This window comes from Eufriesea mexicana, unplaced genomic scaffold, assembly GCF_001483705.2.
Source record: "Eufriesea mexicana isolate 0111107269 unplaced genomic scaffold, ASM148370v2 scaffold11475, whole genome shotgun sequence".
Lineage (NCBI taxonomy): Eukaryota > Metazoa > Arthropoda > Insecta > Hymenoptera > Apidae > Eufriesea > Eufriesea mexicana.
Genome location: NW_016919092.1, coordinates 127,121 through 145,031, shown reverse-complemented (window position 1 = coordinate 145,031; position 17,911 = coordinate 127,121). Strand labels below are relative to the sequence as shown.

The window sequence follows — 17,911 nt, the reverse complement described above, 5'->3', positions numbered from 1 at the left end:
GGAATCCTTCGATCAACTAATTTCCTTTATTAGCATAATAAAGCTGTACATCCCCGAATCTCGGAGAAGACTATTCTCGGAAGGGTATCTGAAGCGGGCAACATAATACTACATTTTTCAACAGCCATTTCTCAAACACACCGCCGCGTGTTCCACCGTCAGCGAAACGTTCTCCAGTGGGCTTTCTCGGTAATTAGATTTTCAGGCTCGCGTCGCAGGATCAGAAATCATCGCGGGCTTGGTGGGCAGGGCAAGAGATGGAAAGAAAAGCTCTGCCAAACGGCGAGGCAAGCCGAGCCAGCGAAAGTTTCGCTCGATTGGCCGTGCGTCGGCTCGTCCTTCTCGTCTGTATAGAGCAGGGCGTCCGAAACTGCCCTGTCTCGACGCCGCTGCTCCCGGGGCTCCTCTATACGCATCCTTCCCTCTGATCTCCTTCCTCCTGTTCCCCTCGCGCACCGTCCATCCTGGCGTCCCTTAACCCAAACCATTATCCGTATACCACGATTATAGGGCAACGGGACCGACAAACAGGCTTGGGCCAGACCCCCTGGCACCCTGGTCGCAACTTCGCCTCCCTCTTTCCTCTTCTTCTCTTTTCATCCGCCGTTTTCCTCTGCCGGTTGCCGCGCGCTCTCCTACACCGTCACCGACTACGCAAACAAACCCGTACATCGACTAACATAACTTAACAATCTCCTTCTCCCTCCCTCCCACCCTTCCTCCCATTCGCCTCTTTGCTCCTCTCGTCATACTTTCGCCCCCCTCTCTCTCTCACTCTCACGGCCCGTGCACCACTACCAACGCACACGGTCGAGGTTGTTGCTACAACTGATTGCACCGCGATGCACCATGGACTACCACCCAGTATCGGGCGGCGTCGTTGCACGCTCGCCTTCGGGCTGCTCGTTTTCGTCTTTCGGAGAAAACGATGCCACGCATTACACGGACGACGATACTTCTCGCAAATTATTATGGTTCTGCGCTGGCTCTTGATAATTGTTTTTCGGACAGACTTTATGCCCGGACTGGTATACATAATGGTCCACGGCACCGCGTTTTATTTTTACGCTACTTTCGATCGCAGCGTCGCCACTGCCCCTTCGCCGCCTTCCAAACCATACGCCGCCCGCCGCCGGCCAACCAAACAATCCTCTCCACTATATTTTATCTTACACTCGCCATGGGTAGCTTTCGTCCTGCCGATGTAATCGTCGGGACTTGCATCTCTGATCGAGAAATTTTACAGCTCCGTGGATATCTTCGCGATGCGTAACTGAAAACCAAGGGGATTAGAATTGGGAATACGAACGCATAGATAGTTGGCGAAATTTGGTTTTGTGGTGGAAACATATTTGGAAAAATATTTGGGAAAATATTTAGAAAAATATTTGAAAATATATTTGGAAAGATATTTGGAAAAATATTTTGAAAGATATTTAGAAAAATATTTGTTACACTGGCCATTATAGGTTAGGGTTACCTTGCCTGGTAATGTCGCAATGCTCCAATTTTGTTCCTTTCCTTATTTGTTTATCGATAATTTATTACCTCTGTTTATTACCTGTGTGTTTGGAAAGGTAAAGTTGTAATTCCTACGAAATACGTGAAATATAAATCTTCGTTGAGAAGCGTGTGGAATCTCTGGAACGTCTGTTAAAGCCACGCATTATTTCGACATTAATCGAAAGCGCTGGGATTTAACGTTTTATTGCTAGCCTGATTTCTTAAAACAAATAGCATAATTCGAGTATGCGCATTGAGTGCCCATTTTGTTATTTTTTTTCGTGCCAGTAGAATGTCGTAGACGCGTCTATGCAGTTTGCGCAGTTACGAGTCAAACCGGTTTAAAAACCAGTATCGCGAATCCTATTAATGTAAAGAATTTTACTTTTATTTCGAGCCTCTCAAAAAATACCGGGATACGTAGGCTATTTTTTCCACGATAATTTGCAAACGCGACACTTCTACGATACGCTTTCAGCAATATATATAATTTCCCTTGGTCCCGAGCGTGAAATTATCGTAAACGCAATTAAATTCTTATCACAATATGCCCTGGTCTTGTGTACGTTTCGTTTTACACGATAAATTATCGTAATCTAACCGTATTTTATAGAACGAAACGTGTATTACGTTTAACGGGATAGATGTTTTACGAAAAGATACTAGATCCCATTAATTTGCGCTCGGTAATTTATATTCAAATACTAACAATGGCTAAGGCTTGTTCAATTATCCTGTGAGAAATTCTCAGCAGGTGCGATACAGGTGTGCGCTTATCGCGAACACCTACGCGATAGATCGGCCGGTAAAGAAATTCGGTGTTCCCAGAGAGTGGAAATCAGTATCGACGGAAACTTAACCTCTCTTCGTAACGGTACGACGCGGAGAGTCAGTTGCGTACGAAATGTCATGGAAATATCGTAAGAGACCCGTAACGCCAGCTCCGCCGATTTTCGTCGCGTATTAATCTGCCTTACGTAACGAACAGAGTTATATTATTAATAATAACGATAAGATTACTCCCATTTAGTCACTTTGCAACGCGTATTGTACGCGAAACAGCGCGTAACGATGCCTCGGCTTCTGCCGAGAACGAGTGTAGACCACGTACGGACTAGAACGTTCGAACATTAGTTTCCTGAGCCTCAAACAAGCGTACGGACTCACAGTGAAGTGTATCAGTTTTTCAAACCTGCCAGTTCTGTTGCATCTTTGCTACGCTGTATTTGTTCCACGATTTCGTCGCATTGCGTGTCAGTCTACGATTGAAATATGGGCGCTGCTTCGAACGCGACATACTTAGGGCTTGATCTCAGCACGCAGCAGGTAAACGCTTAAAAAACCGCATAATTTCGCGATCTGCTTTTTGCCACGAGTCGAACATCTGCCTCGAACGAATAATCATTGACGAGCAACACGTTTTCTCGTCATAGAAAAATACGTATCATTGACGCGAGACTCGAGTGACAGACTCGCGTATCGAAGCTTCATTTTTCTTCTCCTTTTCTTTTCCCGCAATTTGCCTCCATTTTCGACCTTTTTCATCCTGCTTACGTAACTTCGTGCCCTGTGCAAAGGCAATTATTATAATTGGACGATAGTTAGTCACAGAAAATCGACATTTGTTGCTTCGAAGACTAGTTTGTTCTTTTATGGTTTTACGATGCTCTCTTACTGGCTGTCCGTATGCGTTGGCTACTGCGCATGCTCTTAGCAAAGCGCGCTTCTTTCGAATCGATGAAACCTGCGTATTGGTAAAACTGTCATATCGCAAAGAAATAATTGCGAAATTAATTACGAATATGCAAGATTTTGGTTTATTTTTCGAAATTAAGTAAATTACGATCGAGAGAAAATACGTATTGGAGATAAAATCAAGGGAAACGTATGTTTTCCTTTCACTTGTCACGGTATTGATTATCTCTTACTTCTTATGGTACTTGAAAACTATATTACGGGTTACCGTGTTCTCGAACCGAATTTTAGCCTCGCAACGTGGAATCTAAATACCCGCTATATTTTGTTTTCTCAAATTCCAAATATTTGTTGCAGCATACTTTGCCTTATCGCTGTTGGTAAATATTTGAAATCGTACCCACGAGTTTCTAATTATACGATATGCTCGATTAATTATGTAATCTCGTTCGTTAAAGGAATCGATAGTAATGAAATTAAAATTCGTTCTTTCGAAGCAACGAAAAATTTTATTAATTATTTTTTATTATTTATTACGCGTGCACTTTATTTAGTAACGAATTAATAAGAAATTAATCCGCGAAGACAAATTTGCCATTTTCCTTTAAATTGAGAAAAATGCAGCGAATAGTTTATACCAATGTGACACGAAAATTCATCTTGCTTGATTGATACGAGTGTTTCGCAGTGCGGCCGATGGGTCACAATTATCTAACTCGATGATAACATTAAGCAGTTGGACGATACGGGCGAAAGAGAAGTGTATCTCGTTCGCAACGAAAAACGCGGAACACTGGGAGCGGTCGAAACGATAATTGAAATTGCAAAACGTTTCTCGTGCGTCTCTCTGGTAAAAAGGAAAAAGAAAAAGAAAAAAAAAAAAAGAACGATTAATCATAAACGTTGCGTCGTAATGTAATCAATTCGCATCGAACACGATTTTTATCTGCTCATTAACTCAGTTTGACGTAATATTAGTCATCCTTTAAAAATGAAGGAAGAAGTGAATCATAAATTACATATTAATGTAATCGATTCCATCAGACATGATTTTTATCTGCTCATCAACTACGTCTGGCTAAAAATCACCTATTCTTTAAAATCCAAAGATTCGAGATAACGATTATTAGAGTATAAACTATCATCTGTAAGATATATATATAATATATATATATTTGCAATATACATATCGTGTATATAGTTTCATATACTTACATATATATCAGAATATTTTAATATTGCTATAACATTTTTTAACTCGCGTAGTATTTCATTATTAAATTAATTAATATTATTATTATAATTTTTTTTAGTTAAAGTATTGTTAAAATATCTTTAGTCCTGCTTGCAATAGAATAATTAGGTATATATATTTACAATATACATATCGTGCATATAGTTTTATATACTTACATATATATCAGAATATTTTAATATTGCTATAACATTTTTTAACTCGCGTAGTATTTAATTATTAAATTAATTAATATTATTATTATAATTTTTGTTTTGTTAAAGTACTGTTGAAGTGGCTTTAGTCTTGCTTACGATAGAATAATTAGGTATATATATTTACAATATACATATTGTGTATATAATTTTATATATTTATATATATATTAGAATATTTTAATATTGCTATACTATTTTTTTACTCGTGATATATTTCGTGTAGTACTTTTCATTAAATTATTTAATATTATTATTATAATTTTTGTTTCGTTAGAGTATTGTTAAAGTATATTTAATCTTACTTACAATAGAATAATTAGGTATTTGCGTTATCTCTCGAGTACTGTGTTTACTTCCTTCTCAACTTTAGACCATGCATAACCTAAATATTGAAATTAATCTTTATCCATATTAAAAAATTAAAAATTAAAAATTTTCCAAAAATTCGAATTTCCTTGTTTTGCATATTATTATAAAGAATTTGCTTTGCATTACAATTCATCTAGCTAATTCTTGGAAATTTCCTGTATAACGTGTATAACTTATTCCATATTCCATAATGATCTTGGTTAATGATACCTGTCTATTTAAGTACTTGATTTCGTACTTACTGACTTGATTTCGTGTCTTACATACTTCACGATTCTTGCACAGTTTTAACCTCACGGTTGCAGTATTTTCGAATGCTTTTCGCTTTATTAAGCATGGTCAACGGTATATCAAACGTTACCTGTATGCATATTCATACGACTGGAAGAAAAATGTCATTCGGTACTTTAGATTTTGCATTAAACTTCGAATTACGTTAGAGTGCAGTGTAAATAATTGACCACGTGCTGCAAATAGATTTGCTGTTCTCGCATAGAAACCTTAATTCACATAACTTATTCGATTTGAAATATCAAAAATCGAAGAACAGCTCATAAAATCTTGAACTTAACACGCGCCGATTAACAAGTATCTTTTGGTATTTATAGTTGAAAGCAGTTGTCGTTGATAATAATCTCGCCGTTCTCCATGAAACCAGTGTACAATTCGACAATGATCTGCCTGAATTTAGGTACGTCCAATCACTGTTTTCACGCGCATATTTAAATATTAAATATTTTACTGACTTACACATTTTTAGTTTTAGCATATACATTTTTATTCTTAATTTTTCTTATCACTATTAAATCTAATTTCAACTTAATTTTCCTCATAAAATTGTTAACATAATTGTATTATCGAACAACTTATGATATCAAGATTATTAATATTAGAAATTAGAAGTAAAGAATTAATAAAATGTTCATTTAATCTAAACTACGTCTTCAATTGGTTACTTTGATACATAGGGTCATTGTTTTAAACACTTGGTGTATTAAAAATTGATTTATTAAAATGATCAAAAATTGTCACAGTAAAAATTTTTGTGAATGTCTAATTATATTAATTAAATATGATAATTTTCACCAATATTTTAGTCCCTGTGCAGAAATTTGATATCTCTGTAATAGGTTTAATTTAATAATCAAGCATTCGACAATTTTAGAACGTATGGAGGTGTCATTCAGAAAAAAGGAGATCCGCACGTGGTCGTGGTTCCCACTTTAATGTGGGTTAAGGCTCTGGACATGATCCTTGATAAGTTGCGCGTGTGTGGCGTTGATTTTAGCAGGGTGGCCGCCATTTCCGGATGCGCACAGGTAAAGAATAAAAAGATATATTTTAAACAAGTCGGTTGTAATAGAAACGTCACGATTCGTAAATTATAACACGGATGGTAAATATCTTACCAGTTTCTTCCACAGGAATTAAGCTTCGCCACAAAACGCTATGTAGCATTACCAAAGCGATAAATCTGGAAAAAAAATTCTATGTAATATTCATATATTTTAATTATCATCTTAAAACTTAAAGGATAAGTAAATTCGTTGTTTCCCGATCGTTTAAATGCAACAACGGACCGTGGGTTTATCGGCATAAACGATTTAACTATAAAAACAGTCGATTAGCATAAAATCGAGTTTTAATGACTCTTATTTATTTCTTTTTTTCGTTCCTCCACGCAAACAAATCGTTTACCTCCGTTTTCGTGGATTTCGATATCGTTAATGTAAGATTTAATTTGTTTGCGTTCTAAACGAAAATAAATTCAAGACCGATGGTAAATAATTAAAAAAACGTAATCAGAGGCCAAGATTCCTTTTGTTTCGGTAAACGTGTATCGAAAGAAAATTTCGCAACAGCGCGACCCCTATAAACACGAACATTTTGTCCGCTTCGAAAAAAACACACACGATAATGTTATCTTCGTTCATTATTACATAGCAACATGGCACAGTTTACTGGGGCAAGGGCAGTCGAAATCAGCTGCAGCATTTGGATCCTGCGAAATTCTTGCACGGACAGCTGGTCACTTCGTTCTCGGTGACGCTGTCGCCTGTATGGATGGACTCCAGTACCACCAAAGAGTGTAAAATCTTGGAAGAAATCGTGGGTGGCCCTAAAGTACGCATTCTCATCCTCCCCTACAAATAACATCGATATTATTACACGTTCCTTTCATTAAACTCGAGCGAAAGACCGAAACGCGTTTTCCCATTTTAAATTTCGCGCCAACGTCTATAAAGATTTGTTTTCATCTACCGCGAGTGTTTTTCGTACATACGATCGAAAACTTTTTTTTCGTAACGCGAGCCATTCTTTAGAAATTCCCAGGTTCGATTCGCATGAATATTCATTCGCGTGAAAGAATTAATTTGCAATTTGCATACCTCGCAAGTTTCGCGACTACGCATTTTTTCTCCGTGGCTCCCGATCGTATCTGTTCGGGATATATTTTTTCCCCCAGACGTGCGTCGACGCTTGACAAAGTCGAAAACGGAAAGATGGAAAAGGATCCCAGGTACCGTTCCGTTGTCCACACGGTATTTTTAGATACGTTAAAAACTCGACGCCAGTCCAATGTTGACCTTCGCGGCAATTAATTCAATATTTTATTGATCTTATCGGTCGTCGCTCGCCGAACGAAATTGCCCGATTAATAGGCGCCCGAACGGACCGTCGCCGTGACATCTCGCGTCGATGCCGCCATGTAACGTTACATTGCGCGTTAGTTACGCATAGCGCCGACAGAGGGTCCTGGCGGCGACGACGCGAGTCAAACTGATTCATAATTAATCGACAGGCACGATTAATACGCTAATCAATTATCGTTATACCGATCTGTCGCTGTGCCTGATTGCAGAAATTGGCGGAGATAACGGGATCACGGGCGTATGAAAGGTTCTCAGGACCTGAGATCGCAAAAATAGCACGCACCAGGCCGGAAGCCTACGGCAACACTGAGGTATATCAACTAAAAACTACACTGCCGGCTTCGTTGAAAATTATTCGGGACGGCAATCGACCGAGGTACTCGATATGTGTGGACTCGTCACGCGGGTTCAGACCAGTGCATTATTTCCGATTTCTGTCTAAGCTTCCGGCGAACCGTGGCTTTCGTAGAAACGCTAACGTACTCGATAACAACCGATTACTAGCCTCTTTGAATTGTTACCCTTTAATAGATACCGTCTAACTCGATGTCACTTCTACTTATCGTTCTTCTTGCGATTATGGAAAAATTGCTGCCTTTTCAGGTTGTCAGCGAATGTTTAAATACATCTATAATCCTTAAAAAATTTCTATCGACGATATTCTGACAACTATCGTATAATTAAATCTAATAACGGTAGTATAATAAATATTATCTACTAAATATTATTTTCTAGTATTAATCAAACTAATTACAGTTCATATTACCGATCGAGAATTATTCCATTCGAAAAACTATTCGAAAGGGTAAAGTATGCATTTCAGTTACTCGAAAGTAGCGCCATTTTTAAAATTCTTTAAGAGATTCGAATACATTTAATAACAAAAAGCTTCGATTTTTCGAATTTTAAATAATTAAAATTATTAAAATTGACAGAAAATTTAATTTAGCTTTAAATACAATTTATCGACTTGGTGAAAATATTCAAATTTGCTCGATAGATTGTAACAGTTATTTTTCTATGTTCGCAATAACAACGATTTCTACTGTTTAGTTCTTTATTTACTTCGATCGACTTTATCGATTATACTGAGAAATATATCAGTAATTGCCTGCTTAGAATATTTTCAGAGAATGCTCCTCTTAACATATTGAGAAATTTACAAAAATATCTAACGTAAATAGTATAATGGGTATGCGATAATATATTCGCCACTAATACGCATTTTATAGAATAGTGAACTAAAATCCTATAACCGTTCGTTCGCGCTAACTCGTTTTTGGCATTTCTTTCAGAGAATCTCATTGATCAGCAGCTTTCTCGCTTCCCTGTTTCTGGGCGATTTCGCGCCCATTGATTGGTCGGATGGCTCCGGAATGAACTTGTTAAATATTCATACGAAAGACTGGGATGACGTCTTGTTAGAGGTAGATTATCGCCGATTGGTTATTAGATTTCCAGCGGGTATGGTAAAATATGATACAATAAAACGTTCGTATTCGGAGATAAAAATAGCCGTTCCTTGAACATTTCCAAGATAATTTTCAAGCTAAGTATGACATTACGCAAAATTATTCGCTAATCACCGGAATGAATTTTACGAACTCCTAAATGTTTTCACCGTTCTAGAGTTCAAGCTGTTTGCCAGGGTATCAACTTGCAAATTCGTATCTTCGTGAGTGAAAAAATTCGAAGATCCTTAAAAACGCAAATATCGGCAAATTTATATTAACCTCTAAGTATTATATCAAAATTCCAGCGTATATTACAAAAATGGAGAATATAAACCGAGAAATTGGTAAAAAAATTTCCTTCGTCAAGGTGAACGGAATACAAACGTTCGAAATTTCATCAAATTTATGCTAATAAGTTCATACTCGATTACAAATGTTAATTTGTAGCCGGCTAATTGAATATGGCAAATCGGTCGAGGAATTAATTAAAGAGTATCTTTTACTTTTAGTACGTATACCACTCTGTACACTTTGATCTTTCAATATTTATTATTGCCATTTGTCCAGGCTTGTGGTCCTGGTTTACGAGAAAAACTCGGAAAACCAGTTTCCTCGTGCAGCAATATCGGTGCAATTTCGTCCTATTTCGTCGAGAGATTCGGCTTCGACGAGGCATGCCGGATAATTGCGTTCACGGGCGACAATTCAGGTTCTCTAATAGGTAAGCGAGCCAGTCGCTGATCTTACGGTTTTGGCCACGAATAATTTTCGTCGGGTCTATGGTATTAATTTATACGCACTACTTCGCCTTTTGACAACAAGTTTCGATTCCGCGAGTACCGAACGGCCTCATGAATATTCAGGCGTATAGGTTTCCAATTGGCGCGCGTAGATACACCATAGACTTTCGCTCCCCATACGGAATGACTAATGAGATTTTTCGTGCAAACTATAATTTGCGACTTACTCTTAAGGAAACTGTTGGATGGATTCTCAATCGCTTGATACTTAATTGACCCAACGATACACTATTTTAAATTAAAATTTTTATTCCCTTTATCTTTTATGTATACATTTTATTTGTAAAATAGAAATTAAACGTTTCCTTGATATTATTGTGATAATTTAATTGTATATAATTGTTTAGTTATTATTTGTAAATATCGTCGCGATATTTGAAACTGTATTTAAATTTTTACTTTACTTTTCTACTTTAATTTATTTATTTTTAATTTCTACTTTAATTTTTACTTTAGTCAAAATCGTTTAGGGTATTACATAAATTCTGATATGTGCACCTGTGTAAGATTTGAATAATTATTATCACATTTTTATTATTCATAAAGCGAAAATGGAAACTTAGTATGGAACACGTGGAAAAGTCGTTTTAATTGATTTCTTCTTTTCTTAAAAGTTTAGTAATTACATTCTAAAGTGCGATCGTAAAAATGACGTCGCCTAAAATCAGTCCCTCGTTAAAACGAGTCTTTTGAGAAACTGCCTTTTACGCCAGAATATACATAAATGCAAATTTCTTTAGACCGGTTTCTTTTACGTTGGTATACAGTACGGTAAAATAGTTTAACAAATTGCAACAAGTTTAATGGAGTGTAAAATATGTAGTAATTCAATTTGAACAAGAATACGTATAAATGTATCCTAAAGTTTTGTGTAAAATTTATTCTGACTTTAAGCTATTTTTACATTATCATTACATTATTATGTAGGGATGAGATTGAAGGAAGGAGACATAGCATGCAGCTTGGGTACAAGTGACACTTTGTTTTTGTGGCTGAACAAACCAGAAACTGTTCTAGAAGGACATGTCTTTTGCAATCCTCTTGATGATGAATCTTACATGGCACTACTTTGGTAATTTCATCTTTTATTTTTAAATTCTTTTATCCTGTTATTTGGATAATTTTTTAAACGACCATTTAAATGATATTAAAATTATTTAAATTATTTATAAATTTTGGAACTAAAATAAATTGTAAATTTTCAGCTTCAAGAACGGATCACTGACTCGTGAAAGAATACGGGATAGCGCGGCACAAGGTTCTTGGCAGATCTTCAACGAATTACTGGAAAGTACTCCACGGGGTAATTTTGGGAATTTAGGTTTATACTTCGACGCACAAGAAATTTTGCCATTTGTCATTGGCGATCATCGATTCAACAAAGCGAACGACGAGATATCGCGTTACAGCTCCAAAGAGGTTGAAGTGAGAGCTTTGATCGAGGGACAATTCGTTGCGAAAAGAGCTCACGCTGAGGATTTTGGTTTCGTGATTGGTAAAAGAAATATAGAAATTTCTCTATTTATTTTCTTATATTTCTGCTACATTTAGTAATTATGGAAATCGTAAACTTTAACGAATAAAACTTAGTTTTAATTTATTTCAAACTTGATAGTTACAATAAAACATATATTAATAAATTCACGACGTGTATTATTAAAAATCATATTTATTTTGCTATTTTATTTATAGGTCCAAATACACGTATTATTGCGACAGGAGGTGCGTCTACAAATAAAGCTATACTGCAAGTACTCTCTGATGTTTTTAATTCACCGGTATATATATCGGTAAATTTCTATTTCTATTAAATTTCTAGCAATTTTTATCTTCTTAATATATTTCTCTTTGTATGTAAATGTTTACTTTTTGAACTTCATGTATTAGTCCTTCATTCTATGAGAGTGTATTTATGAATATCTTGTAATTCCATTGAACAGGAAGTAGCTAATTCTGCTATGATGGGTGCAGCCTATCAAGCAAAACATGTTTTGTTGCAAAACGAATACAACTTTGATGAAATAACACGCTGTTTGCCAGAACCGACACTCGTATGTCGTCCTTATGATGACGCAGATTCAGTAAGTAGTAGTAATATATAACAATTTAATTCTATATTCTATCAATTCAGTCACATTTCTAATTTTTACATCTTCAGATATATAAATCAATGGTTGTGCGTTACCGAAAAATCATAGATCAAATTAAAAACAAAACAAGTACAAAATAAAGTATGTAAACGTCATACGTAATACAAGAGCATTTATGTCTTCGATAATGCATAATATTAGTTAAAAATGTAACAGAACCGTTGTACTTTGAGCGTTTTGTAACTTGATGATATTTACATAGTTCCATTCCAAACGATTTTTATACAATATTTTTGATGCAATTTTTAGAAGTTTGCTTTTAAAATTTGAACGCTGAAAACTTTACTTCGATTTTAACAAACAAATCGAAAATATTTAAAGTATTCGAATAGAATATCATCGTGAATCTCTTATGCAAGATAGAAAAGCAATGCTTTTTTTTTAGAGAAATTAATATGAATCGTTGAAATAGAAGTAAAAATATATCTCAAATATTTTGCAAATGCTGTTTCAATGATTTATTAAATCTAGCTAATTACAAATCACTAATGCCTTAGTGGTAAAAGTACAAGGTAACCTAAGTGCAATTTTTAAAATGAAAACTAAGCTTATGAATAAAATAATTTTATATTTGTATATTTATAAATTTTATTATATTATATATTATTAATTTATTAAATGCTAATTTATATAATTATAGGACAAAAAATTTAAAAATAAAAAAAAATGTTGACTTAAACTGTAAGTTTATTTTATTTGAAGTAATTATAACACTGTTAATGTATTGATGTGTTTTTAAAATCCCTTAGTATAAAACAAATTGATCATTACTTAATGGTGATGTGAAAATGTTGCAACATAATTACATACTTCTCTATTTTACTTTTTCCTACCACCTCTCTCCTTTGGTAGAAGATTGATTACATTGCCAGATGTTAAATTATAATATGCAAGTGTATTGCTATCTTTAAAGAACATCCCCTGAAAAAAATTAATAATCATATATGAAATAAAAAATATTAGAAAAGATATATTGATATTCGTATAATGTTTACTTTTATATCATACCTCGTACTGTAACTTCTGCTTGCCAGGAGGCATACCGGTTTGTTCGTGAATAAGAGCTTTCATTGTTGCTACTGTATCGCTTATTTGCAACGTAATATTTAATGTCTGGCCATTTAACTTCCATTCGGCTTTTTCTGTCATCATTGGTACAGCAATATTTAGTTGAACAGGTCCCTGAGGAAATAAAATACGTATTTTAGTATATATTTGTAATAATTTATTCATAAGTATAAATCTTAAGTACTGATACATTACCTTATTTCTAGCTAAGAACTGTTGTTCTGGTATCAATGAATCTTCAGTTCTTAGTTTCTTAGTCTGAGGTTCTTCCTCCATAGGTTCGGCAGCATGTTTCAATCCAATCTAAAAAAGTAATGTCATGATCCATAAGTGCTTCTATTATAAAGTAATAATCAATACTAATTAATTGAAAGTGGATTTGCACAAACATTACTTTATTTCACAAATACTTACAGCAGACGTCATTGGTGGTTGCATAGGTGGCGGTGTTGGCATAAATGGTGACATTGCTGGTGCTAAAAATATTTAATTTATAATCAAACCATAATACTTGATTCAATACCTAGTAAATACAAAAAAGCTAAGTTAAAAGTTAAAAATTAATTACTTACTCATAAGTGGTGGTGGTCGAATCGGGGGCATAGGAGCCATCATCATCATTGGCGCTTGTGGCATCATCGGCTGAGGTATACCCATAGTAGGCATACTCATAGTAGGAGGAGGTGGTGGTTGTGTTGGAACAGGTACTGGCTTCGGAGCTGGTGGTTTTGGTGGTGCTTTCAATGTAGCTTGAGGTTTTGAAGCAACTGCTGCCATATGCGATAATTCAGCTGCTCGATTAGCAGGTTTCGGACCAATCTTTTCTTTCTCTTCATCCGGCAGAAGTCCCTTAACTTTATGTATCTGATGAATTTGTTCTTCCAGAGTAATATTTGCTCTAGCAGCTCTGGTTGCTGCTTCCACACTTGACGTGTGCCCATCCCACGTAACTTTGTCATCTTTCTTTTTATCTTCTTCTCCAATTTTCTTACCGATAGCAGTTTCTTCGTCACCAACACCGAATATATCAGTACGTCTTTCAGCAAGTTGCTTCAAGCTGGCTTCAATCGCTGTACCAGGAGCAAATACTGTTTCCTGTGCCAATTTATCAAGATGTTTATCTCTTTGCTCCACCCAACGTGGATCCAATAGTCCGATTCGCATATGTTCCTGGACTTTACTCGCTGGTATACGTTCTCCCGTGATGGGAGAGATCAAGTATTCATCAGGAGGAACGGGGCGTGCAGTTTTACTCGCTGTAAAAATATATTACAATATTGTTCCATTCATATATATGATATTTTCATTTCTTTTATTTACCGTGCTGCTTCGGATCATATCCCTTCTTTACTACAACGTTTCCTGGAGTAGGTGGTAATGGTGGAGGTTGCATGTTATTGCTATCACGTGGTTTAGGTTCTTTCGATTTATGAGTATCACCTGGTGGAGATACATCATCTTCATCACTTGAATCCTCTTCCATATCTTGTACCTTACAATATAAATGTTATGAACGTGTAAATTTCTTGTTATTTTGATAAATATATAAAATACTTACTTGATTGTTATCCTTTGCACGATCTTTTTCACCTTCTGTACGACTTTGCATTTCATCTTCTCCTTCACTATCAATTTGCATTTCTACATCTTCACCTTCTTCTATCCTTTCCTACAAATTTAAATATTTAAATTTAAAACATTTAATTTATTCAAACATTTCTTAAATTATTATAATATACAATTCACAGAATTTTATCACCTGCATAAGCACACGAGCACCAACTTCATCTGGTGTTGTTGGCGCTGGAAAATTACCAACTTCAAATTGTTGGTAATCAACAGTTTCAACTACAACAAAATCATGCCAATCAATTTGAGCATAAGCAACTCTTTCGCGCTCCAACTCTTCTTCTTCTTTACGTCTTTGAGCTTCTTGGTACTTTAACCACTCAGCGCGATATTTAACTTGTTCTAAAATCTTATCCATATTAAAAGCCTCATCGCGTAAACGCGGTAGTAAATCTTTAGGTGGAATTAATACCTGTGGATTTTTATTAACTTAAATTAGAAGTTCAAAAAGATTATCTAATGACAGAGAAAAAGAAATATTTGTTCTACCTTAGTATACTGTTCCAACAGTTTTGTAAAATATTGAAATAAGGAATGTTGTGGACGTAAAAAATCAAACTGAAAATTTCTTTGTTCTCTATTCATCAAGTTAGTTAAAAATTGACGACCATTACGAGCTACAAATTGTGCTGTTAATTTTACTATATCCCTAAAATAAAACATTTATTTTATAGTGCATGCTGTTATTTAATTATTAAATAATTAATAATTTAATTAAAACATATACAAATCTAAAGCTGAAATAGAAGGTGGATCAGCAATGAATTCAAATTCTGTAGGTGGATCTTTTGGAATAAATGGTTGTTCAACTTGTTTCAAAATTTCTTGTTGTTTTTGATGAGCAATAAGATTAACTGCTTTTCCAGATCCTGATCCTATAGTAGGTTCTTGACCCTTTCCTTCCTTAAATTCTTTTACTTTATGTTGATAATATGCATGATATGGATCACCAAAATTTAAAAAATTAAACTTTGGGTTTCCCAATTCATTTTGCCTGATTCTTGTCTCAAACTCTGGCCCATTTCTTGCCACAAAACTAGCAGTTTTATCAACGATATCTAAATACTCATATAAGGAAAATTAAATAAATGTCAATGAATAAATAATGAGTAATTTTAATAAAATACAGACATAAATGTAAGTTTATAATTTTTCTTTTTTTTATTTATTTTTAATTATAAGTAATAAAAGCTGTGGAAAATTAACAATATACATAATAATATCTTCTATATAAATATTATAGATATTTTAAACGTAAGTATTATAGCAAATTTTTATTACATTTAATTGATACATTTTTGTAATTTCAAAAATACATTACACTTTATTTTTTTTTAAGAAATATAAATACACTCAAACAAAATATAGATATATCAAATGGAAAATACATAAAAATATTAAAAACAAAATTTTAATCATATATCTTTTTTATGTTACATTTAGTATTATTATTACTTGAATTTGCAATAATTACATAAGGTTTGTCATAACTATTCCAGAATATTGTTTAGAAGTAAGAATAAATATTACACTTTATTGATCTACAAAAGAAATGTTGTCAAAGGATACTTCTAACCTCCGGAGGAGGGTAAATAATACCCACAATCGGCTGAGATGAAGGTGCAGAATTTTCTTCATTTTCAACCGCAGGCGGTTGTATAACAGCTATTTCTTGTGCAGGCATACTGCGAAATATGTCTTTATTCCCTTAACTTTAATAAACTCACTATTTCTTATCATTTATCATATACACATTTCTGAAACGTGACACAATAGTATCCATTTATATTACGATTCACTGGGCACATATAGCATAAAGCCGAATTTCCATGAGAGTAAGAAAATTTAATCAATACATGCAATAACGTAACAAAAAAATTAAAAATGTTCCTAGACAAGTTTTTAAATGTAAACTAATTGTTTCAAATATATTTTAAGTATAGCAGTAAATTATCTTTTTTAACTGTTTGTACAAAATTAAAAACATATTTTATATACTAATATTTATATTGATTCCATTAAATTTATATTATTTGTGTTTAAATAATCATTGTAAAAATAAAATAAATAATAATTTTCTTATATATAAATATCAATTACGTAATATTTATCTAAAACATGTAGAATAATACTAACAGTATTACATATAAATTATTTTTGTTTCTATGAAGGAATATCTTTTAAGTATTTTTGCATAATTTCATATAAACTAATACTACTATTATAGGTATATGTTGGTAAATCAGAAAGAAATTCCATGCTGGTCATAACTCCTTGGTTCCAAGATGTTTTGATAAAACTTGTGATGTCTGTCACACTTGGTAGTTGTGCTATCTAAACAAAAATAATTAACATTGACTTATTTCAACAATCAATAATTCGTGATTTAACATTATAACATTTATTAGCAAAGAATTAATAATAAATTTTCACTTTTTCTTAATATTAAAAGATGAATATGAGATTACCTCTTCAATAATTTCTTTCGGTACATTTTCTTTAACATATGGAGCAACATTTACGCATATTTTTTTATATAATTTAGCAGTTTCCTCTGGTTTCGACCACAATCCTTCCGCATAAGTATAATAGACAACATTACCAACAACCGTGGCTTTTACAAGAAACCTAAGAAGATAACCTTTAATTTAAAATTCAAGATTTTTGTACAAACATATGTGTTTACATCAAAATATCAAAACAAAGCCACATCCTTTATTGTCAAAACTTATACTAACCAGGGTATTTTCATTCTGTAATACCAGTTACTTTGACACAATACCTCTATTACACTTTCGTTTATTATACAGAAACATGAAAATTACGTAAAGCCGCTCAACAATTTCCGGTTCAATTGAAAGTATTTATAGATATCAAATAATATATATATTTCTTTCTAGAACTATCTACATCAAAGCTATTTTATTTATACTATGAAATTAGATATGTAAACTATTTTTTTATAATGTAAAATATTTCTTATGTTGAAGCATAGTAAACATATACATAATTATTATGATTTACGTAGTCGTACAATGTATACAAAACACCAAACCCGTTGATGTAACGTTCAACATTATTTCTGTTTGATTTCTCATATTTATATTATCTATATTTATATTTTAAACATATGGAGC

At 33.9% G+C, this 17,911-nt stretch overlaps 3 protein-coding genes and 1 long non-coding RNA gene across 4 annotated transcripts; 1 reads left to right on the top strand and 3 right to left on the bottom strand.

The window, feature by feature from the left end:
- The first annotated feature begins 2,343 nt into the window (after nt 1-2,343).
- LOC108553638 (xylulose kinase) lies at nt 2,344-12,247 on the top strand. Its single transcript, XM_017908623.1, has 12 exons — nt 2,344-2,829; nt 5,628-5,710; nt 6,185-6,338; nt 6,964-7,143; nt 7,883-7,984; nt 8,969-9,100; nt 9,695-9,848; nt 10,855-10,999; nt 11,133-11,422; nt 11,620-11,717; nt 11,868-12,008; nt 12,086-12,247. The coding sequence occupies exons 1-12, from the start codon at nt 2,776-2,778 to the stop codon at nt 12,155-12,157; spliced, it is 1,605 nt and encodes a 534-aa protein (XP_017764112.1). The 5' UTR covers nt 2,344-2,775; the 3' UTR covers nt 12,158-12,247.
- LOC108553639 (uncharacterized) lies at nt 6,192-7,036 on the bottom strand. Its single transcript, XR_001890651.1, has 3 exons — nt 6,960-7,036; nt 6,429-6,493; nt 6,192-6,272 (listed from the first exon to the last, which is right to left on the bottom strand). It is a non-coding gene; the product is annotated as an uncharacterized LOC108553639 (long non-coding RNA).
- Nucleotides 12,248-12,858: 611 nt separating the features above from the next.
- Sf3a1 (splicing factor 3A subunit 1) lies at nt 12,859-16,458 on the bottom strand. The gene is made up of 11 exons (XM_017908624.1): nt 16,344-16,458; nt 15,502-15,832; nt 15,264-15,423; nt 14,905-15,186; nt 14,704-14,814; nt 14,466-14,637; nt 13,718-14,401; nt 13,560-13,621; nt 13,341-13,448; nt 13,086-13,259; nt 12,859-12,998 (listed from the first exon to the last, which is right to left on the bottom strand). The coding sequence occupies exons 1-11, from the start codon at nt 16,456-16,458 to the stop codon at nt 12,897-12,899; spliced, it is 2,301 nt and encodes a 766-aa protein (XP_017764113.1). The 3' UTR covers nt 12,859-12,896.
- LOC108553641 (MICOS complex subunit MIC13) lies at nt 16,455-17,602 on the bottom strand. The gene is made up of 4 exons (XM_017908626.1): nt 17,513-17,602; nt 17,243-17,402; nt 16,911-17,108; nt 16,455-16,531 (listed from the first exon to the last, which is right to left on the bottom strand). Exons 1-3 carry the CDS (start codon nt 17,524-17,526, stop codon nt 16,938-16,940), a joined length of 345 nt encoding a protein of 114 aa, XP_017764115.1. The 5' UTR covers nt 17,527-17,602; the 3' UTR covers nt 16,455-16,531; nt 16,911-16,937.
- Between the last annotated feature and the right edge of the window lie 309 nt (nt 17,603-17,911).